The sequence below is a fragment of the Gallus gallus genome, chromosome Z (assembly GCF_016699485.2).
Source record: "Gallus gallus isolate bGalGal1 chromosome Z, bGalGal1.mat.broiler.GRCg7b, whole genome shotgun sequence".
Lineage (NCBI taxonomy): Eukaryota > Metazoa > Chordata > Aves > Galliformes > Phasianidae > Gallus > Gallus gallus.
The window spans coordinates 45,221,843-45,246,222 of record NC_052572.1 but is presented as its reverse complement, the minus strand read 5'-3'; the positions used below and the strand labels follow the sequence as shown (position 1 = coordinate 45,246,222).

Below are 24,380 nucleotides of genomic sequence, written 5' to 3'. Positions count from 1 at the left end.
ACTGTTTCATCTGAACTCCTCCATAACTTCTGGCAGACCTGTCTAAATACCAGATTGTTCCAATATACGGGGGTGTTGATAGTAAAAGCTTTTAGTTAAGTTTAAATATGACAAGCTGTTCTGAGCAGGATGGATATCAGTGTATGTCTTTTAGATGGAAGAGTCTCCTCTATGGTTTAATAAGATCAAATACAGCTAGACAGAATAAAGTCAGTAGTATTACATTGTAAATTTTTCTGTAAATTTAGTCTCCGTGATGAAAAGTAGCGAACAATGTCCCAAGATTGAAATGTACTGAAAACTATTCTGCTGGTTGGCTGTGCATTTTTCTAAAAGCTTGGTGCCATTAGATTGCACCAGGTATTCCTATATAGAGTAGTCCTAAAAAATGTTAACTGTAATGTTTAATCCCTTTGTTGGAAGGTATACATGTTTTTGTTTATATAGAAGTTAGTTACATTACCTTCATTATATATGTCTGATTAAAATTTGCCAAGAAGGTTGTAAAATAGTTCCCATGTGGATACTGAGTTTCTTTTTATAACATTTCAGATTTTATTGTTTCCATAAGTTTCCAACTTCATTCAATCCTTTGTTTCAAGTTTTCCCAGCAAATTTTAGTTATGATTGTTCAAATCTTCCTTATAATATATTGCATCAGATTTTTAAAGCAAATGCTGACAGCAGCATATTATTCCCTACATACCAAGCAGATACCACATGGTTTCAATAAACAGGCACCCCTGTTGCGTGTGGATCAAATCAAAACCACTGAGTAAAATGCCATGATAGAAATCTGTCCTTAGATCTGCTTCTGACTTAAAAATGGATTCTTTTAGAGTGCATCCTACCACTGATGTATATATGTAATTCCTGCTGATGCTAATAAAAATTGAAAATGCTTCTAGAAGTCAGCTTGATCTTTTTTACAACTAAATAAACAAAACAAATCATATGGAGTTTATTGTAGGTGATAGGAAGGCTGACTTGAAAGTCTTAAACATCATGGTCCTGTTGGCATTATTATTAATACTAAAGACATTAAGGATTTTTGAATAGCCTTTGGCCTGGGATTCTTACGTACCAATAGGTGTTTCCTTTCTGTGACTCAACATGATAAAGGTAAAAATTAAAAGAGCAAAGACTGTATTTCCAAGAGCAGCATTAAATCAATCATGTATATGAGAAAAATATTTTATTTTGCATAGACTTTTCTTGGAATTTTATTGCCTGAAAATACATTGATAATTTTGTGAAATCCAAATGGAGGCAGTCTGGAAATACAATGTATATATGCAAAACTGTATTTCTTATTATTTCTCCTTTCTGCATCATTAACTCTACATTCATTTTGCTTAAATGAATTTGTGCATTGCTTCCAAATAATTAAAAAAAAAAAAAAGAAGAAGAAGAAGAAGAGGAGCAGGGAGATTGTAGGTTTCATGTATGAGTGCTTGATTGCAAAAGAAGATCTTGTAATGTTCTTTATTTCAGTAATATACACCTGTCAGTATAAAACTGAGTTTGTGGTACCTCAGTTTTTCCATGGAAACTACAACAGATACAAAGAGAACTGTAACACTGTTTGATAGAGCAAATTCTCAGCTACAGAACACTTTTCAGCATAGTCACTGCCACTAGCTGTGTATTTTCACCAGTAATAAATAAAACCCTGCAAGCTCCATTCCTAAAGATATGCACCAGTGAAGATGACCCACTGCTTCAGAATTGCTATGATGGCGTTGTTGCTAGGAAAATGTTACTCACACACTCCACTTTTCATTGGCTCAAATAGATGGAAGTCGGAATGTGCCAAATCTGGCCTACATGATGGATGTGGTAGGACAGTCCAACCAAGATTAGCAGTGTTCTCCATGGTTTTCAAACTGCCATGAGCCCTGAGTGTTAACATGTTGCAAGAGAAAAGTTGTAGTCTTCTTTAGCCTGACTCTGGAATTTCAAGCCTTCAGCTTCATCAGTGTCACAGGATAGCAGACAGAGCTAATGGTTTGTCTGGGTTCCAGGAAATCCAGAAGTATTGCTTCTTTCTTGTCTATCTCAAAAGACAGTGCACATCACTTTATCTCTCTCAGCTGAGAACTGACTCTTGAATGTTTTCTTCAATGAGGAATTCACGTGTTGCTACTCATGGATTTCCATTTTGACTCCAGCTCATACTGTTGACACCAATTCTCGTCACTGGTAATAAAGCCATCGAGGAAACTGTCACCTTCAGTCTCATATTGGTTCAGTAGGTCCTGACAAACTTGCATATGGTGTTATTTCTTTTCCTGTGTGAGCATTTGTAGGACCTACCTGACACGAACTTTGTGATATTCCAGAGTTACCACCATTGTTTCCAATCTGTTGAAGCCAGTTTTTAACTCCACACACAGTTCCCCAGTAGTAATACGCCGACTTGTGCCAATTAGCTGAATGAGATGCTCTTCACTTAGTGATGTGACAGTTGTGTACGGACAGCCACAGTGTTGCTTGTTTTTCACATTGCTGTGGCTACTGCTGAATCATATCACCCACTGCCTCACTGTGCTCACATCCATGGGTGCATTTTTTTCCACATGGAGGAATTCAATTCCATGCCTTTTCTTCATACGTATTTCTATATAAGACAGCATTCTGTCAGACTGCCCCTCTGCTGCACGCTGTCACACGGCAGCAACATGTAACGCAACATCGGTGGTGAGGTTCGTCCTCTGCTGCCATACAAATGCCCTCTGAGTGGAAAAAATGGCACCCACTAACATTCATTGATACTTGCTAAACATTTATGGAGACTAAACAGCGGGTGTGAGCACAGTGAGGTGGTGGGTGGTGCATTTCAGCAGTGGTGACAGCATCAGTGGGTCACCTCCACTGGTGCAGACTTTTATGAGTACAGCATGCAGGCTCTTGTTTACTGCTGGCAAAAATGCATAGCTAGTGGTGGTGGCTATGCTGAAAAATAGCATTTTGTAGCTGAGACTTTGCTCTATCAAATAGTGTTCTGGTGCTCTTTGCATCTGCTGTAGTTTCCATGGAAATAAATAGGAAGCATTATTTCTGTGGTGACCTATGTATATAACCGTTGTAAAAGGCCATGTTCTAGGAGCTCAAACTCTTGCTCTTGCTCACAAAGAATCTTTCTCAACAAGGCAAACTAGCTTTCACATTTGGCCTCATTGGTGGCAGTTCTTTTAAAAATATATATATTCAATGTTTTCCCCTTATTTTGCAACAGGAGTGTTTTCTTATAGTTCAAGTCATTCTACGAGGACTCATTTATTTGATAGGTTTTATTTCTAGTGTCATATGTTGCTCAGAAGCAGTCTGCTCCATCCACATTCATTTCTGCATGAGCAGCCCTGTGCACTGTAAGTCACTATCAAACAAATTCTGCTGATTCCCTTCATGCCCTTTCAACAATTACAATTATCTTTGCCGTCTTTCCCCTCTTCTTGTTGAACTAAAAGCTATACAAATGTAGAAATGCCAAGTTTAACTACACCACTTTCATGTGTTTTATATTAAAAACTAAACAGGGGCTTTTTGGTCAAATCAGCTTATGTCTTCCTGTCTAACTTAACTGCTATAAATATTAAGTTCTTCAGAATCAACCACACAGAGAAATAATATTATCTTCCATTGTCATTATTTTTCCTATTATCCATAACTTGCAGACAAAGTGCTCTTCATACTTTTTCCACTTATCCTTGGTGCTCCCAAGGGGCTTCAGCACTAAGTTGGAAATGAGCTGTTCTTTTTTCCCCACTTCCTATTTTTCTTGGTTGGGTTGATTGCTGGCACTGCTTGCTGGTCTGCCCTTACAAAGGACAGTTTTGCCCAGGGTCTAACTTCTGTCTGGCCAGCATTGCATAATGTTAACTGTTGCACAAGGCAACAACTGGCACATGCTGAGATTTTTTAGATGAACTCTTATCCACAAAAATGGTACTGGTGCCTGAAAGATATCATTAAGTCTGTGCAATAGCTCTGAGGATCTGAGTCTAATTTAACCATGCTATTTAATTTAATTACAGATTTGTTGCAAGAAGTTGACTGCTGCTGTTATGGTAGCTTAGGAAAGGAAGAAGTCAAGAAGCGTTCAACTAAGAGGCTCTCTTGAGAGGCAGGTAAACACTTGCATAGCACAGCAGCTGATATTACGCAAGTCATGTAAACATCCATCAAATCTTTGGTGCAGCAGTTCCTGAACAATATAAGAACAAAAGCAGGTTTTCTGTCCCATTTTATATGACTGATGTTACAGTTATTATGGGGCAATGGTAGTGGCTGATCTAGTAATCCCTCCTGGACTCTATAATTAAAGTGAAGAAAACAGACTAACCCTAAACTAGAGGTGTTGATCTCTGTATGTGGAGCCTCAGATTAGGCAGAAATTGGGTTGTGTGAATAGACTTCAAATCCTGAAGTGAAGTGAATATGGTGCTACTGAAGTGGCTGACCAGATGCAAAAAATCCAGTTCCCTAGAAGTGGAAAAAAAAAAAAAATCACTGTCCTTCTTCTACATATGTAGAAGAATCACTGTCCTTTTCTTCTACATATGTAACATAGCCATTGTAGTCATAGAACCACCAAGGTTGTAAAGACCCACAGGATCACTCATTCCAACCATTCACCCATCACCAATAATTCTCATTAAACCATGTCCCTCAGTACATCATCCAAATGTTCCTTGGACACTTCCAGGGATGGTGACTCCACCAGCTCCCTGGGCAGCTCATTCCAGTGTCTGACCACTCTTTCTGAGTAGTATTTCCTAACTAGCTCCTGAACCTCCCTTGGCGCAGCTTGAAGCCATTCCCTCTAGTCCTATCACTAGTCACACGAGAGAAGAGGCCGACCCCCAGCTCACTACAACCTCCCTTCAGGTAGTTATAGAGTGCAGTAAGGTCTCCCCTGAGCCTCCTCTTCTCCAGGGTGAACAGCCCCAGCTCCTTCAGCTGCTCCTCATAAGGCCTGTGCTCCAGACCCCTCCCCAGCTTTGTTGTCCTAACGTTGCCTTAATGCATGGAATTAAGACCGTTTCATTCAGGAGAGTTATCTTATGTATCCAGATAGGCAGAAGCAACAACCTGTCTCCCTTAGCAGATCAGATCGAGCCTGCAATTGAAACCTAATGTGAAGTAGGAATCACTTCTTTGCTATTGTTAAGTCTCCAATCCTGTTATGTCATTTTTGTGAATTGAAGACATAGGATGTTAAAGGTCATATAAATACATCTGGGTAAGGAAGAAATACACATAGGTGAGGTTTATGTATTTGTGGAATTTGAAGATCACAACTGTACAGATTAGATGGGATAATTGGGTACTTAAAAATTGACTTTAATAAAAACAAAGTAGTTCTAGAAGATGAACAGAAAAGATGTAGGCGGTGCTTTTTTTTTTTTTTTTTTTTTTAGTGAACTGCTGTTTGAATGGTTTCAATTGGTTTCAATTCCAATGAAAGAGAACAAGATGAGGTAAAGAGTATCCTTAAATGACAAGAAATTTCCTACTTTTCAGTTTTGGTAAATTTTGTGTTTATGGGACTGGTACACAAAGAGAAAGCAAAACAAAAGGAAAACATTCTATGCAATGAGTAGTGGTCCTACAAGTTCAAAACCACTGGACAACTGATTCAGACATAGTACAAGCTTGCAATTATATATAAAAAAGTATATATGTTATAGTAATTTTACTGGCTACCTCTATGCCTTTTAATAGAAGAGAACTTCAATGATAAATGTGGGACTTTGGGATCCAGTTGTTGTTTTCTCTTCTGCTGACAGGCCTTACAAATGTCTCTGGGGTGAAAAGGATCTATGCAGTCATTAAAACGTTTTAGAATTCTTTGTAATCGTATCTTCCTTAGCTTTTTATAAATCTAAAGTCTTTACCTATGCTGTTCGTTAATTTTGTGCATGTACGTTAAGTAGTTATATTTGTGCTTGCTTATTTATGCAAGTTCATGTCATTCTCACCTTCTTACTCAGGAAGGAGACTGCTCTGTGAGTGTGACTGAATAAACCATTGGTTTAGGGCATCACAGGCATTTTAAAATTCATCAGTGAGCTGAATTTACTTTTCACAAGTCTGAAGTTCAGAATGTGGCTGAGAGAAGGGGAAAATGTGACAGATGTTCATCCTCAAAGTGTTACAGACCAAAGGAAGAACACATAGGAATGTGTACTGAAAGCCAGCAGCACTCGTCTGCTCTGTGCCATCAAACACAGCAATTCTAAGTGAATTTCACTTGTAAACATGTTTACATTACTGTTTCTGTGTTATCTTTGAAGTTCTTCCCATGGTAGCTCTCACTCCTTTATGTATGTATGCCATATGTGCCCCTGAGTGTGAGGGGAGATGAGGAAAGGAGAGAAATTTCACTCTATCACATGACAGATCCCTGGTGCAGAGCTGCAATGTATTTTGCTTGGCTCCTCTACAGACCAAGTTTGTTGTCCATCGGGGCTTTGTGTTTCCAAGGGCAGAGGAGTTACAAGAAAACTCATGTCCATGGCACACACAGTAATATCTTGTGCTGCTTGCTTATAGTCTCTCCAGATTTTGCCTCTTTCTCAAGTATATCCGTCTATGTTTTTAAAAGCCAAGACAGTCCTTGATGCACTTTTGAGAAGCTGCAATTACATGTTTCCTATCTGAAGAACTCTTCAGTGCACTTGGGAACAGAACATACAAGTTCTGGTTCCTCTTTGTTGTGGCCCCAAGTCCTCGTGTGCCAGGACAGTATTGAAGACAGTCTGTTCTCCAGCTAAGGCTAGCTTTAAAAATCAGAAACATATCAAACAGCCATTTCTTTGCACACCTCATCCCAGTACCTGCCAAGATGTCATAGAGACACTGACATGCACATAAATGATCTAGAAAGAGCTCTTTCTGTAAGCAACTGTTTGGATGCTAACTGTTAAATTCCTGTTTCAGTTCAGTGTTTGTTGGACAATTTCATGTCTAGATGCCGATCTTAAAATGAAACAATATAGTGTTCTATGGAGACATGCAAAAATTTGATGTATTTGATAATTAAACTGCATTTTATCCAACTTTGTGTGCTGTTCTCTGCTGTGTTCACTGACATAGATGAGTTGTATCTTCTTGACTAAGGTAATGCATTTTCAGTGTTGCTTTGTATACTGCATGTTATGCACTGTATATGTAACATAATATCCTCGTTCTGAAATTTTTGGAAATGGACTTTTATTTCTGCATTACTTCAACCAGTAAGTCAGGCTATTAGGGGAATTTAGAAAACATTTTACTTCGAAATCTGTCAAAAATCTGAATGTTGGTGCTCCAGCCTGACATCTAGAACAAGAAATTCATCGTTTTGGGATTTAGGTCAGTTAAATAATTACAGTTTTAATCGTTTGCAATTTTTTTTTTACAGGGCTGATGTTCAAGTGCCATGATAATGGCTGATACAAATTGCTAAAAGGAATGCACAGAAGGGTTTCAGTACGACTTACAATGAATGGTAATGACAATTGCATGAAAAGAAAAAAATCCATGGTTTTACTTTGAGGAAATGAAAGACTAAATGCCAAGATCACTCTTTACTGTAATCATAGCAACTTCAAAGATTCATTTAATTCTAAATCCAATTTATTGATTCAGATATTCATGCTCTTGCTTAGTTTGTATAAAAGGTACTGAATCCTCCTTTTTATTCACATTCTAGGCTTCACTAAGTCATTCTCTAGTTATTTTAACTCTAGGAATACTGATAGAGAAGAGAGAGAAATCTTTTGGCCCTTTCACTTTCTGCTTTTATGACTGAGAGGACTAGGGAGACCCTAGTCTGAAGATACTGTAAGTTACTCACACCCTCAGGTGAGTATGATTTCTTTGGACAGATAAAATGCAATTCATCCAGGCTCTGTCAGGGATTTCCAAGCCAGCTCAGGCAGAGTTCTAGCTTTCCCTGTTGTTCTCAATTGCACCTATCAGGCATATACCATATGGCCATGCAAACAAATACATGCACAGCTTTTTCTTTGTTGAACAGCAACAAAACAGATTGGGGCCATATGCTACAGAACGTAAACGAGCACTCTGGTGGCTTACGTGGGTGGGGTGAACCAATACAGAAGAAATGTGCAGTTGTCCATCTTTCTCTTCCTGCTGTATGTTTTTCTTCACAACACAAAGCAAGAATTCATACTGCGGTTTCCTCCCTGTAATGACATCACCTCAGTTCTGCCAAGTGATTCTCCCTGCAACTGTGAAATACGAAATGACGATTTTTGTGGTCAGTGACAAAATCACTTGTGGCTGTGGAGGAGACTAACTCACAACATCTAATTTGCTGCAGTCACTTAACAATCGTAATATAATAATCATTCGCAGCGGAAATTTCTATCAAATTCTAATGTGTTCTGAAATGCAAAATTATTTGCATCTATATCCTAATTATTTTTGTAAGATTTTTATTTCTTGAGAGCATGAGAGAAAAAAAAAGCAAAATATTATCTTTCAATGATTTTGTTAAATACAGGCTGATTTAGGCAAGCAGCTTTCCCTGGTTTGGAAGGTAAGAAACCCAGCTGAACAAGCATGAGCTCCAGAACACAGACTCAGACCTGGAAAGTTTTTGGCAGGTAACTACTAAAGGTTTTGACTGATTAAATTTCACTGTAGAAGTAACAGCACTGTCTCTGGTTCAGTGTCTTGGACATGTTGGCACTAAGCTCATCTATTACCCTACACTAGAGAATGAATCCCATTACCAAAAAGTGTGCCTGTCACAGCCAAACAGCAGCACTGTCAGGATTTGGGGGAAAAAAGTTAGGGAAAGAAGAAGGAAGGAATACTTTCACCTGCAGGTCCAGTTAGGGTTGTTTGCCCTCCATCTGTTTAATCCGGGCTTCATGCACCATTCGATGTGGTGATGCAGTCTTGCTCATTTTCCCCGAGACAGAGGCTTTGTTGGCCTCTGTGGCTGATATTTACTAAGAGTTAGGAAAAAGTCATCTGAATACCTACAGATCCCTTAGCCTGGGATCAGGAATTCCCAAAGCTTAGGAACTGAGTTTGGAGGAAGAATTGAGATAACATCACGGATGTATATAAAATAAAATGTATTTACTAAACAGATACACTAACTTCAGGAGAACTTCATAGGTTCCATTAACTGGTTTTCAAAAACCATGTAGTAGGGGTAGATGTCTCATTCACCTGGACTTGATTTAAATCCCTGATAGACCTACATAAAATGTTACAGGTTAAGAAGATGCTGATTCATAGGTACATTGCAAGAAGGATGAGCGGGTGGCAGAAGAGAGGAAAAGGAGAAATATTGACTTTGAGAATATTAAGTAGAAGGATTCTCTTAGCTGTTGATCTCTGATACTAACTACAGATTTGTTTATTTTGGGAAAAACCCTCAGGCATGTTATCAACATGCAGGCAAATGCTTTTTGCTGACACAGAGCCTTTCTTGATAGAAGATGGAGCAGGACATCTTAAAGAAGGAACTGATATTGATAACCTGAGATACAAAATCGAATAAAAGAAGTGGGAAGGACTGACACTTGGCATTTTGATGCAGTTCTCAGCTGTTAGGTATGCACTGGAACCAATAAAGAAAGAGGAGGTGCAGATTTTCTAACATATCACAGGAGGTCTGTCAGCAGAAAGGTGTTGTAACCATAAGGGGTATATCCTGCTCAGCACAGAAAGGAAAGTGCTGCAGAAGAGACAACATATCCAGTACTACTCAGTGCTCCACCACCACTTCAGAAAGAGATCAGATTTCCAAAAATGCAGGGAGCAAGAGGAGGGTGGTTGTGGGACTGGGGAATGCAGTTATCACATCAGAGGAAATTTGAAAATTTAAGCTTTATTAGTGTAGCAGAACAAAATTTGTGGGGTGTTTGTAGTCACTTCATACAACAGAAAGGGGGAAGATATGTGAATGAAAAGATTAACAGTGGCATTAGAGATAAGGGCTACAAACAGAATGAATTTGAACTGGCCACTGGGAGTAGTTGTCTGGCTATTGAAGAGGAAAGGTCTGGAGTAGTCTTCCAGTTGCAAGAGTGGAACTTATTTGAAAAAAGAACAAAGACTTCAGTACTCTTAAATTTGGTTTCCTATGTTTATGAAAGGGATTATAAAACGTGTTGCGATGGCAAAGGACTGAGTTCAGCCATCCCACATTCCGACAAAAAGGGATCAGGACCTCCCTTTGTTATCCTTAGGTGCCAGAGGAATTTTCAAGATGGAACTGGAGAGCTGAGAGGGAAGAATTGAGATGCAAGAGGAAAAGACTGTTTTGTGGCCTGCGTTCACAGTATGTAAATGTAATGTAATTTAAGTGAATAACACTTAAATTAGTGTAAATTTAGAGCTTGATTTGGGAAAGGCATCATACTAGTTTGGTATATATTCAGCATTGCTCATCATCAAGTCCTTAGAATCAAAGTCTAAAGAGATGGGAATGCTGTATTTCTGAAGAAGTCTTTCAATTCAATTATAACTTTAAAAAGGGCAAACTAAGAGGTGACCACTATTCAAGTTTGTGGCACTGTACGCAGATGCCTGCTTGTGGTTCTGCACTATCTTAGTGCGCTGGTTTCTTTGAGCTGCAAAAAATATAAACTAAAAAGGATTTAGAAGGCACACTTGATCACACTTACAGCATCCGGTAACAAAGCACGGCTGAGGCTTCTAGAAGCTTTGCTGGGAACATAGCAAACCACCTTTGACGCCTCAACAGAGCAGCGGCGGCCTCAGACGGAGGTGTAAGGCCCGCACTCCCGCCGCGGTCGTTGTCGGGGCTTTCCCTCGGTGTTTTGCGGGTGCAGAAAGGCGTTGGTTTTTGCAGCGAGGAGGAGGCGGCAGTCCGGAGGTGCAGCGCTGCTGTCGGCCGCGTTCCTCATACCTCCCCAGGTTAATTTTCTCGCTGGAGATTCCTTGCGAGTCGAGGGCCACCCCGCCTCCGGGGCGCCCATCCCTCCAGCCGCTGCCGCGGGAGGTGCTCCCCCAGCAGAGGGTGCCGGAGCGCCGGGGCCGCCACCCCTCGGTGCCTCTCCCCTCCCCTTCCCTGCCCTGTGTCGGATTTGTCCCCGGTGACGTTGGGATGCTGGGGAAGGCGGAGGAGGAGGAGGGGAAAGGAGCGCGGTTTCCCCCGCCCCCCAGTCGGGGAGAGTCCGTTAGCAGGAGAGCCGAGCTGGGGTGGCGGTGCCAGGTCGGCAGCATACACAGCACCTCCCCGCCTGGGGAGCCGGGGCCAACCGCACCTCTTCTAACCGCACCGCATCGCTCCCCACCGCACCGCGCCGCGCCGCTCCGCCCGCAGGCACTAACACTGATCGCAGAATGGTCCCCGCGGCCGCTCTGCGTCTCCTGGCCCTGCTTGTCGCCGCAGTGCTCCTCCGCCTCCGCGCCGCAGGTAAGGGGTGATCGCCGGGAACGCGGGAACGGAGGCTGCTGCCGCCGCTTTCAGAGGAGTTCAGCTGGAGAAGGGAGGCGGGGGGTGCTGCTTTCTTTTCCAGGAAAGTTGTGCGTCCCGCTTGAGGCTGATGGAGCGCCAGCATCCCAAGCTGATGCTGATTACTGTTTTTCTCTCCGTTCCCTCTTTTTCCTCATTTTTTTTTATTTTTTAAGGTTTTTGTTTGTTTGCTTGTTTGTTTTGTTTTGTTTTTCAAATTGGAGACCTGATGTTACGTTTTTACCAGCAGGGCGGGCAGGAGGCGAAGGCAGGCCGGGAAGGGATCACGGAAACCTCACCTTCCCGGGCGCGCCCCGGCAGTCCCTCTCCGTTCCGTGCTGCGCCCCGAGTGGGGCCATGCACTGGGGCCGGCTGGAGGCGGGCGGTGGGAGGGGGAGAGAGGGAGAAAACAAAGGAAAAGTTCGGGGTTTTGTTATTGCCAAGAGTAGGTAGTGAGGAGTGGAACCTCCTCCTTCCCTCCGCCCGCCCTCTAGCCTTCCCTCGGAGCGGTTATAATAATGTGTTATTATTTGGGCCGTTGAGTGTTGCCAGACCCTCAGCGGGAACCAGGGGGTGAGGTGGATTAAAGCAGGCGAGGGGCCGCCGCCGTCCGCACAGACGGTGGAGGATCCGGGCCTCTGGGCGCCGGAGTGTCCCGTTCTCGACAGTACCCGGCAGCCCACCCTTGGGCTGCAGAGCCGCGCGCCTCAGGCATCTCGCTGCCTGGCCCCTGCAGTGGTGTGGAGTCGTTGCTGGTTTGGCCGGGGAAGCGCCGCGATGTGCGGGGACCTCGGGGAGCGGGGAACCATAAGAGCTCCCTTGAAAGACTCCGCATAACTTCTTTCTTTCTTTTTCTCTTCCTTCTTTCTTTCTTTCTTTTTTTTTTTAACTTTTTTCTTTTTTGCTTAACTTTTTTTCCTCCTCCTTCCACGTACGCTGCAGACGTGCTGCGCTCTCGGAGCAGAAGGGGGAGGAGGTTTAACGTTTTCATTTTGCCCGGAATGTGAAATGCAGTGGGGAGGTCGGGGTGTCGGACACGGCTCTTTGATCTCCCCTAACACCGCTCTCTGAAGAACTGTCCCCTCCCCTCCGCAACGGAGGACACTGCCCACAAACCCTTCCCCGGGACCGCGGGTGGTGGCGCGGGAGAACGGCTCCGTGCCGGGCCGGGGCCTGGCGCGCTCCAGATCGCTGCTGAGCTGCTCCGAAACTCGAGAGGAGAGCGATGATGTCTTTGAGGAAAAACAGCGATGCTGCAGATTAGAGGGGACTTGTTAATCAATTGCACGTTTGAAAGGGCTTTTCTTCCCTTTGTTGCTCTCGCTAATCCATTTACCTCCCCCCGGGAGGTGACAGATGCTGATATTTCCTGTTACTCAGCGCCGGGTCCCAGGTCTTGCCATTTGTTGCGTTTCCCTGAGGGGAGCGGGTCAGCAGAAAGCTCGAGGTCCGGGGGGAGCGCGTTATCTCTCTCAGGGGTCAGCTCCCATCGCGTCTATTTTTTTTTTCTGCTGCCTTTATTGCCCCTCTGGGAGGGACGATAAGGGGAGAACATCAATTTGCGGGGCCCCGCACAGCTTTCCTGGGCCGCCACGGGTGTGCGCGCATTGGAAAGACTGCTGCGCTGGGAGCGGCCGGGAGCGGGCCGCACAGCGCAGCTCCACGCGGCTCTGATTAGGGGAGGGAATGTGCCACGGACCTTTTTTTAATTATTATTTTATTTTTATCTTTTCCCCCCTCTATACTGCGGTCGAGAGCCCATAGTGACAACAATAAACACTCGTGTACTTCTACTGCTTATCTATCTTTTTCTGATTAATTAGATTTGCTCAACAGTAAACAGACTATGTTCATCTACGTTTAATTTCAGTGTTTATTTTTGAACATGTTATCTCGGGCTTTGAAACAGGACCAGAAGAGAGGGTGTCGGTGTGGTGGAACTGTGGGTGCGCAGTGTGGAATATGACCTGAGATTTACCTTAATTGTTCCATCTCCTTACCCTTAAATGGGAAAGGATGTTTATCCAACCCGAAGGCAATGCTCACATGGCTTGCAGAGTATGCAGAACGCTGTGTTTGAAAACGTATACATAAATTCTGTCAACAGAATATCCGGGAACGAAAAAAAATGTTAATGCTGTGCTGTGATTTTGCAAGCCCCATGTTTTGTAAACTTCTCCCTAACATTGCAGTGAAGGAAAAAAAAAAAAAAAAAAAAAAAAAAAAAAAAAAAAAAAAAGGTCTTATTTCTTAGGGTACAGTTAGTGGAGAAATGAATAAAGTATCAGTTTATTCTGAATGCCTTACTACAAAAAGCTGCAAAATGAATCTTTTAAGTTGCGTACAATTCAGCTGTAGCCCCCTCCTGACTTTAATAAAGAAGATTCAGCTCTGGAAAGTGTAGTTGGATCACCTGGTAGAAGTACATACTGCTTTGAGTATATGAAATCTTCGTATTACTTTTAGTAAATGACAACTACATGGATAGTGTTTAGGTCAAACGTTTATTGGGCTTTTTCTTGTGTTCCATTAAATTGTTAAGTAATTTAGTGGTGAAGTTTATCCTTGGGTCAAAGGTTGCCACTGAATATCTTTTCCCCTCGAGTGTCTTTAGATAATGTTAGGCATTTGTAATGGAATTGCTGTTTTCTCCTACATCTCTTTTCTGCTGTAAATAGCATAGAAATGCAGGAAGTGGGGAGAAAAGGACCAGTTTGCTGACCAGGCAAATTAATCCTATGTAGTGAGCTTCCAGTTTGCAGGAAAGCTGATCGGTTCTAAACTCACTCACCACACTTGGTGTAAGGTGAGAATTCTTTCAAAAACTGTCATTGGCATGGGAATATATTTGACCACCAATTAGGAATCAGTGGCCTTAGCCCATTCACAGAAGAGAATGAGACTGAAATGAAAGAAATGGTAATGAATACTCCATTTTTTTTTAGTAGCTGTGTGAATTTTCTGTATGGTGGACTTGTGTCCTTCTCACAGTTTACCTTCAGACCTTAAATTCATGTTTTGCATTTAATGTGAATGTCAGCTAGAAACTGCCATCATCTTAAATTTTTAACTGCACGTTTGACCGAAATAATTCTTTTTTTTTTTTTCAGAGCATTAAAAAAAAAAAACACCTTCCTTTGATTTTCATACGTAAATCTTTCTGTAGATGCTCTGTGTTGTGCTGTGTGGTTGCTCAGAGGGAAGAAATACAACTTAAAGGGTATTCCGTGTAATTTATAGCATCTGTCACTGTGTTCTCTGTGTGAAGGATGGTATTCTGTTTAAGTTTGTTTATTCATTGTGAGGCTGTTGCTTTGTAAAGGAAGTTGTCATTAGGCTCAGCATGTCTGAAAAGTATGCAAGCTCTCAAGTCGTCTAATCCAGTGACTACAAAGTAGTTAAAGCTTCAAAAAAGAGGAATGACAGGATTTTGGTGCACTAAAAGAAGATGCATTGTTTGTTAATCCTGCTTTTTATTGTTACATGTACTGTAGACTCCTGCAACATTGCTATTAACCATTTGGGACAAACAACAGTTTAACTTAAATGATTGTCTTTCCTCTTGGTTTTGTCCAAACGTTTCAGTGGTTTGATGTGAACAATGCCCTGTAGCAGCTCCTGGTATTCTATTTTTTCCAAGCCTTTGCCATACACACATGTTCATTTGCAGACATCCCGCTGGGTGCTTTTTTCTGATCCTCTGTTTAGACCTGATCCACAACCAACCTTTTCTCCTTGTATCTGTTTGTCCTCCTCAGCTGCTTTGGGAAAGGATTTCAATTTAACTTTCTGGGTGATGTTTATCGATGATCTTTGAAATGGAGTGACTCTGCTGGTTGGCAAAGACAGCTTTCAGAAAACCAATGTGATACCTTAGCTGTAGAGTATGTCTTTGTCTTTCAACTTGCAGTGGACAAAAGGATTGACTTAAGAACACAAACCTGTATTAAAATTTCAGTGAGAACAGGAAATCACAGCAGAAATGTATTGACAGACACCATTACTGTAATGGGAACAGGTACACGTATCCAACCTCCCATGGATTTAGCTGGCTCATGTGGCAGTAGCACAGGTCTGGAGAAGTTTGGAAAGCCTGCTAGAGAAGCAGTGTGGGTGTCTTCCAGACAGATCTACTCTTCTGAGTCAGTATGCAATTAGCTTATATGTTCCTGCTTGAGCTGTTGTGCACATCTATGTTGTGCACTGCTTGCTGAAATGAAGAGGCTGCGCTGCTGCCTGCAAATGGAATTTGTCTTTATTTCTGGGTTTGCAGCATCAACACAGTGGATGTGCATCTGTGCTGGTGAAGAGGTGTACTGTGCTGTAGTTGGTCAGAGAGAAAGGATAACACTATATCACTGATTTGGCAGGTCTTCAAGGAGTGATCATGGGCTTGTGTATCTGATTTCTCTGAGTCCAGAACAGAGCGGGCTGACATCACTGATACCCATGTGGTGGTTATGACTGTGAGGGTGGGTTTTCATGGGCACCTGAAGCTCTTGATTTAGTTAGACCAGCAAACTCTGATGGTCTGCTAACAGAATTCTGCAGGAGGGAAAGACTGCATGGATAGAAGCGAACAGAGAACTAGCACGATGAAAACAGGTAAGACCTTTCCAGTTTGCCTTAGGTTGGTTTTGGTGGAGAAACAGATGGATTTAGATTTTGTAGTGGTACTGCTTGTGGGACTTGCAAAGTGAAATCAATGATGTTCTGTCCAGACCCCAGTATGCCTGGCTGGTTTCAAAATGTAGGTAGTCCAGTCAGGAACTTAGTGTACACTGAGTCCCCATGGTTACGTTGTCACTGAGCTCTCTGTAAACTTCAAATGTGAGCCATGCATGTAGATATATTTTTAGATTGAATAATTCCTCTTCAGGTGATGTAAACACATGAGGAGATGCAAGGAACACACATCTCTTTCTGCTTGAAAGAGATATTCCCTTTGTATATGCCATCAGATCTGTGAAACCTCTGTAGAACTTAGATTTCTGTCCTTGAATTGCTCTGTTTGGACACTTCCTTTATTGTTAGTATAAACATTTTACTCTGTAACTCCAGGTTATTGCCCTTTGTCCTCATCAATGGTGCTCAAGGCTGTTCATTTAGCAGTTCATCTGTTAAGTATTTTCAAGATGAAGTGGATTTCATAACTGTTTTTCCTTGATTTTGGTAGTTTAATACCCTGCATTTATTTATTTATTTTCATGGTGCTGTGTATGTAAGTGGAATGACTTGTTGCATGGTATGGAGAGAGGATAAATTTTGTTAGTTCTTTCAAAATTATGGAGTTTTCTTTTTCTAAACAACATGCACAACTGCCCAGTTGAATCATAAATTAAACAACTGAAGGACCAATTCCTTAACAAAGTCATAAGATGTAGTAAAGCAGAAGATGGAGGACAAATAACTTACAATTGACAGGAATAGACAGAAAGAGTTTTTTCCATGTTTCTTATCGGGAAAAATTATGTTGCAAATACTGAAGTTTGATTTGTATTAGTCAAACACAGAAATGCTTTCTTCTTCTAAATTATATCAACAATAAGAAGAGATAATTTAATCATCTTTAAGTCTAAATGAGAAGTCACAGAGCTCCTCCCAAATACAAACTAGTGAGACTGATTGTCTGCTACATAAGTGCAGGAGCTTTATTTGCTCCTTATTGACAACAGCACAGGTAGATCTCTTGGGGGCTTGGGTGTCTGGCAGATGGAACAGATTTTTCTGGAGAACAAAATTAATGGATGGAGAAATAAAAATTTGATGAGTGGGTTAACTCAGAGCAGTGAGTGCTCAGGCATTTGAGCTGTTTTTTACAGTAGGATCTTTCAATTATTTGTTGTGAACACTTATTTGTAAGTCTTTAGTCTCGCACTTTCAGTCTTCTTAACAAGCTGTAATTGCTGTACTTCTTATTGTATATGGACAGACATCATCCATATATAATCCATATATCATATGGACAATATATCCAGACATCATACCAGCACTGCTAAAAGAAGTAACCTCCATCCACAATTCTTCATTTCCTTCCAGCTGGCTGTTAACACTTTTCAAGCTCTTCTGTCAGAGCAGTGGGGGACATTTGGCACCCAGTTTCAGACAATGTCACAAAATCAATTCAGTTGGTCTAAGCTTAGCTGATTGATTTTGAAGTTGATCAAACAGAAGTCTCACATAAGCAAACACCACCAATGGGCCAGAGTAGGTTGTAAGTTCTGTGGTACAGATGACCATGCTTGGATTTTAGGAGTGAGATCACCTGTTTCACTACCCTGTATAGACCTGGTAGCTTCTGTCAGGAGCATTTTGTGAAGCATCTAGGAGAAGGATGGGAACAGTGGCAGTAATTCTTCCAACTTCCAACTGCAGAAGAAATGAATCTCCATTTAGCTCACAGCTCTCTCTCAAATGCTTTGCTCATCTCTTTCTTCCTGCTTTACTGGCACCTCCTGTAAATATCTGCAGAACTAATAATTTTCTTTCCTCACTGTGATGCCTCTAGAAGTTGTTCATTTAACGGTTAGACTAATTGTGTGCTGTTGTACTGGTTGCTATTACCTTTTTTAACATATACTCTGTCCTAAATTTGTCTCATATAGCAGCTCATATAGCAGCTTCATTGACTAACCCTGGTCAATTACAGAATTTCAATAGACTTTAGGTGCATGAAGAAATAATGTGTTACTGATAGATAAATTGCAGCTGAGAGAGCTGCAGTACAGTGCAGTTGTGAGGTGATCAGCACTGTGGCACAAAGGGCAGATGGCTCAGGAGGACTGAGTCACAGCAGCGTTTCCTTGGATCAGTTGAGGAGGTTGTCAGGTCTTCTTGGCTTGTTCTTTTGGGTGAGGTCTGGTGAAGTGAAGGTCTGGTGCAAGATATTTCTAAAAGGAAAAAGCCAAAGAACAACACTTCTGGAAACATTTATCTGATTTGCTTGGATTTGCATGTATCAAAAATATAGCTGAGTAGAGCAAGATCAAAAAATGGAAGGAAAATATGGTGCTACTCAACAGCTGTTGACTGTAGCAGCTGAGTTACCTTAAAACATATTCCATGATTTTCTGTTATAATCATAAAAAAGCAGTTTGAAAAATTAGGAGGCCCAGGTGACATATAAGATCTTCACACTTGATAATAGGAAAGTTGTAGAAGGACACAGTGTAAAAAGCACACTGAGATTACATAGTATATATAATGTGAGCACATAATCTGAGAGATAAATCAACAAATGGCCATACTGTAGATGTTTCTCATTTAGAAACGTGACATGACAGAATAGAAAAACAAGGATGTTAGACATAATTATCATGTTCCTGTATGAATGTTTACCTGTTCTTAATAAAAAGAAAATAAAGAGGCAAACGGAAGCTAAGCCAATAGATGTTTGATAGCTAATCAAAATAAAAATACGTTTTTTTTTTTTTTTATTTCAGGCAGTAACAGTCTTGTTCTAATTCTGCATGAGTGTTGAGCTGTCTATTCTACTAACATGTGAAGGAAGCTTTTTTTTTTTTATAAACAAACATGCCTGCCCTGAAGTGTGCTTGTCAGGTAACGTAAAATTACTCAAACTTGATATCAGAGAGAGCTGGCTGCTAAAAACCTGACCCTGTGAAATCCATCTCAGTGCTGGCTGAGTCGGCTGGTTCCTCTCCCAGGACCACAGGTGCTGGATGGGGACCTGTGTGGTGGTGTGGTGGGAGGGGAGAGCTTGGCAGCCCTCATACAGAATCACTTACACAGCCATAGGACTGTGCACTTAGAGACAGAGAAGGCAATATGCAAAAATTCTAACATAACTGTGTGGGCTAGAAATTTTAAGAGAGACTTTCACAATATTCTCATATCTGATGGTGATCTAAGATTGGATTCTGTGGGGCTGAGCCTAACCTCTGTTGTTTAAATAAAAATCTCACCAACCTCGAAAGTCTCGTCTGCAAACAAATGTTTAATTAGTTGTCAGTTAGTTCTTTGCACCACAAATACTCTTTCTCATTTCTTCTTATATTTGAACAGCTGAATTTCCAGCAGTCCTTTCTTAGGCTGAGTTTTGTACTAGCATTTAACATTAGTTGTGCTGACGTAACAGGAGAGTCTTTTTGGTACAATAAACAGTGAAATGTAAAAAATAAGGCTTGTCAAGGCTATACATCTATGTGAAGGCTATCATAGAATCATGGAATGGTCTGGGTTGAAAAGGACCACAATAATCATCGAGTTTCAACCCCCCTGCTATGTGCAGGGTTGCCAAACACTAGACCAGGCTGCCCAGAGCCACATCCAGCCTGGCTATGCATCTATTAGAGCTTTGTTTTATTATTTAAATGAAACTCTTCAAATATTCTAAGTTAATAAGGATTCTGAAGCATCTAGATTCTACTACAGCTAGATGGAGTTGCCCAGGACACGTCAGACTGCCCCCTGTATCACCACATAATCAACAGCGGACTCCCTTCTGAGGGGAACCGAGGGCCCAATATGCCACTCGGATCCAACCCATCGGGAGATGTCTTGCTTGCCTGGGGCCCAGGTGAGAGATGCTACTAGGAAAATCACTCGCCTAGTAGACTCTCTGATTATTATCCATTACTAGTTTTTCACATTGGCAATGATTAGGTAGGCAAAAGAAGCCCTAGGGCGATAAAAAGGGACTTCAGGGCTCTGGGCAGGTTGCTGAAAGATTGGAAGCACCAGTACTGTTCTCTGTTCTCTCAGTTGGAGACTGACAGAAAGGGGAAGACAGACAGATCGAATGACTGTCTTCGAGGATGGTGTCGCACTCAGAGGTTTGGATACTATTACTTGGGACACAGCTTTGAGAAATGGAGAATGCTGACATCAGGTAGGATGCGACTGAATAGAAGGGTCAAGAATATGCTAGGGAGCAAGCTGTCTGAGCTGTGCTTGCAGGCTCATGTCCTGATAGGGGGTGTCAACAACCTGGATATCTGCTGGGATAGTGGCACAGTGGGAGATTCCTGGAGTCTGTTGAGGATAACTTTCTAGTCCAGGTATTACATGGTCTGACCCAAGGTGAAGCCTTACTAGACCTTGTGCTAACCAATGCAGAGGAGAACGTTAGAGAGGTTAAGATTGGAGGCAGCCAGGGAGCTGCAGTGACCATGATCAGAATCAGATCAGGAAAGCCAAGGCACAGATGGAGCTGAACTTGGCAAGGGATGTGAAAAATAACAAGAAGGTATTCTACAGGTACATAGGTAGGAAGAGACAGGCCAAGGAGAGTGTTCCCCCTCTCTTATATGAGGATGGAGAACTGGCTTCCTCAGACACGGAAAAAGCTGAAGTATTCAGTGAGTGCTTTGCCTCAGTCTTCACGGGTGGTCAGACTTCCCGTGTCTGCCAGGACCCTGAACCTCTAGGTGAGGGTGTGGGGAGTGGATTCTGTCCCACTGTAACAGTGGAACAAGTCCAAGACCTCCTCATGAAACTGAATGAATGTAAATCCATGGGGCCAGATGATATGCATTGCAGGGTTCTGAGAGAGATGGCTGATGTGGTTGCCAAGCCGCTCTCCATCATATTTGAAAAATCATGGCTATCAGATGAAATCCCCAGTGACTGGAAAAAGGAAAACATTTCTCCCATTTTCAAGAAAGAGTGAAAGGATGACCCTGGGAACTACAGGCTGGTGAACCTTACCTCTGTGCCTGGGAAGATTATAGAGCAGATCCTCCTGGTTACCATGTTAAGGCACATATAAGATGAAGAGGTGATCTGAGACAGGCAGCATGGTTTCACCAAGGGCAGATTGTGCCTGACTAATCTGGTGGCCTTCTATGATGGAGTGATGGCTTTGGTGGACAGGGAAAAGGTGATGGATGTCATCTACCTGGACTTCTGCAAGGCCTTTGATATGGTCCCTTACCACATCCTTCTCTCTAAATTGGAGAGGTATAAATTTGAAGGATAGACTGTTTGATGGATTCAGAACTGGTTGGCTGGTTGCAGCTAAAGGGTTGTGGTCAATGGTTCTATATCTGGGTAAATGCTGGTCACAAGTGGTGTGCCCCAAGAGTCAGTCTTGGGACTGGTGCTCTTCAACATCTTTATCTATGACATAGATGATGGAATTGAGTGCATCCTCAGCAAGTTTGCAGACAACTCCAAGCTGAGCAGTGCAGTTAGTACACTGGAAGCCATACAGAAGGACCTGGATAGGCTAAAGAAGTGGGCCCATGAAAACCTGATGAGGTTCAAGGCCAAGTGCAAGGTGTTGCACTTGGGTTGGGGCAGTTCCAGGTATTTATACAAACTGGGGGAAGATCTCCTTGAGAGTACCCCTGCAGAGAAGGACGCGGGGGTCCTGGTGGACGAGAAGCTGGACATGAGCCAGCAGTGTGTGCTTGCAGCCCAGAAGGCCAACTATGTTCTGGGCTGCATTAAAAAAAGGGGTGGCCAGCAGGGAGACGGAGGTGATTGTGTCCCTCTACTCAGCTCTTGTGAGGCCCTATGTATAGTACTGCATCCATGCCTGGGGCCCCCAGCACAAGAAGGACATGGAGCTCTTGGAGCGGGTCCAGAGGAGGGCCACTAAGGTGATCAGAGGGCTGGTGTACCTCTCCTATGAGGAAAAGTTGAGGGAACTGGGCTTGTTTAGCTTGGAGAAGAGAAGGCTCCAGGGAGACCTCATTGTGGCCTTCCAGTACCTGAAGGGAGCATATAAACAGGAGGGTAAATGGCTGTTTTCATGCATTGGTAGTGATAGGACAAGGGTGAATAGTTTTAAACTGAGACGGGGAATATTTAGGTTAGATGACATTAGGAGGAAGTTTTTCACTCAGAGGGTGGTGATGCACTGGAACAGGTTGTGGATGCCCCATTCCTGGATGCATTCAAGGCCAGGATGGATGTGTCTCTGGGCAGCCTGGTCTAGTGGTTGGAAACCCTGCACATAGCAGGAGTTGGAACTAGATGATCATATTGTTCCTTATCAACCCCGGCCATTCTATGATTCTATGACTTTATGATTCTATGATTCTGTGATTACACTTTTAATCTGTTGTCTTTCTGTGGCTAAATATAAATATTTATCAAGAACTTGAAACGCTTCATAGAAAAAGTTGGAAAAAAGAAACAGAGAAGACTGTGACAGGAAACCAGGGAATTATATAAGAAATTTTTTTACTGACAATGGGAATAAAAATCACTTGAAATACCCTAGGAAACCAGTAACTGATGGGTGACCATAGACATTAAAAATTGCTTTAAAATATTCTGTCATTAAATTGGTGGTTGATGATGACTCCTTTCATGATAGACCAGAATCCCTTACAAAGGGGAAGGTTGTATTATGTAGACAAAATTACAAGCTTGGTCAGGGTTTGAACCAAGCCTACATGAGGAAAATATATCTGCTGTTGTTTTAATTTTAAAAATAACCATACTTCCTTGCTCTGCCTGGAAGCAATTTGATACAACAAATTGATTAAAAAAAAATAAATTCCAGCTAGACCAGAAGTGGTAGTTAATGAATATCTCAAGAGGGTGAGTCTGTTCTTTATATTTTGTTCTGCTGATTCAGTGAATTTGGATATTAATATTTGAAATTGTAGACAGTTATTTAGACTGTTTTTCTAGAACTGATCTCCCATTTACCTTTTTCTGTTGATGTCTGTGTAGAAGTAGGATTCAGAAATTTGTTTCTTCCTACATAGTAGAGTCCATGATATTGGAGCTTTCAAATCAGAAGGGAAAAAATACTTGCAAATTTTACTTCCAGAACTTTTGGATAACATAGCTTTCCAGAGAAAGACACATTTTTCTCAATGTGTTATTTAAGGGTATGCTGAATGTAGAGGAAGCTTTGAATAGGATCATGCCAGTCAAAAACAACAGCATGTAGAGTTAGGAAAGCAGATTTCAAATGTTGCCTCTTTCACAATCTGAAGCTTAAAGCTAAAGTTAAACACAGTTTTAATACTGAAACTTGGGGATGCATGTGTTTACATGGGAAAGTACTGCAAAATGGGAAGGTGTAAATTGACAGCCCATTTTCAGTGTTACAAAAAGTGGCAAACATTATCTCACATTTACTGAACACTTACTGTGTCCAGAGAGGTTGTTATTAGAAAGTACTAGTTCAGTGTGCAACCACAGAGTTAACTAGGCATAGTAACGTTTTCCTGCAGACAAGTCCTTAATGATCAGTGAAATACCTAGTGTCATCTTGAGGTATTAGTCTTGATAATTGACACATAATTTATGATTTATAGAAATAAACAGAAAAAAAACCAAGGCTTGGTGCTGAAGCATTAGGCTCTAGAGAAATACTTGAAGTGTGTTTAAGTCTTGAGCACTTCTGTAATGGTATCATTAGGGGAAAAAGGATTAGAAGGAATTTGAGAGGTCACATTATCTGTCCTTCTAGGCAGAATCACACAGAGCCAGTGTAGCCCATTCCAAGGAGGTGAAAGGGGCAGAGGCTGAGTGATCTTCATAGGCAAGTGCACAGGCACAGTGAATCCATATCCTTGGTTACTTCCCATTATAGTTAGTTCATCTACCACTTGTAGCTGTACTACAGGATTTTTGGTAGTCTTGAAACATCTTGAATTCTGAAGTCAATACCTTTTGAAAAGTATCTTCTTTCCTCATAGGCATCTCTTGTTAGAGCCTTTCCATTTTTAGGGCAAGGAAGCTGGTGATAGATACCCAAATCCATTTTTAGGGCAAGAGAACTGGTGAAGGGTCTAGAGACCCTTCTAAAGACTCTTATAAGGGAATGGTAGAGGGAACTGGGGTTATTTAGCCTAGAGAAATTGTGGCTCAGGGGAAAAATTATTCTACAGCTACCTGAAAGGATGTTGTAGCAAGGCAGGGATCAGCCTCTTCCTCCAGGTAATGGTGACAGGTTGAGAGGGAAGAGCCTCAAGTTGTGCCAGAGGAGGTTCAGGTTGGA

The 24,380-nt window shown here is 41.9% G+C and overlaps 1 protein-coding gene across 1 annotated transcript in view; it reads left to right on the top strand.

Annotated features, from left to right (window-relative positions):
* Positions 1-11,158: 11,158 nt before the first annotated feature.
* Positions 11,159-24,380, top strand: part of ROR2 (receptor tyrosine kinase like orphan receptor 2) — a 154,069-nt gene continuing 140,847 nt past the window's right edge. Inside the window, exon 1 of the mRNA NM_001080716.2 lies at positions 11,159-11,413. Within this exon, the coding sequence (NP_001074185.2) occupies positions 11,341-11,413 (73 nt within the window). The 5' untranslated portion in view covers positions 11,159-11,340. The remainder of the gene's footprint in view (positions 11,414-24,380) is intronic.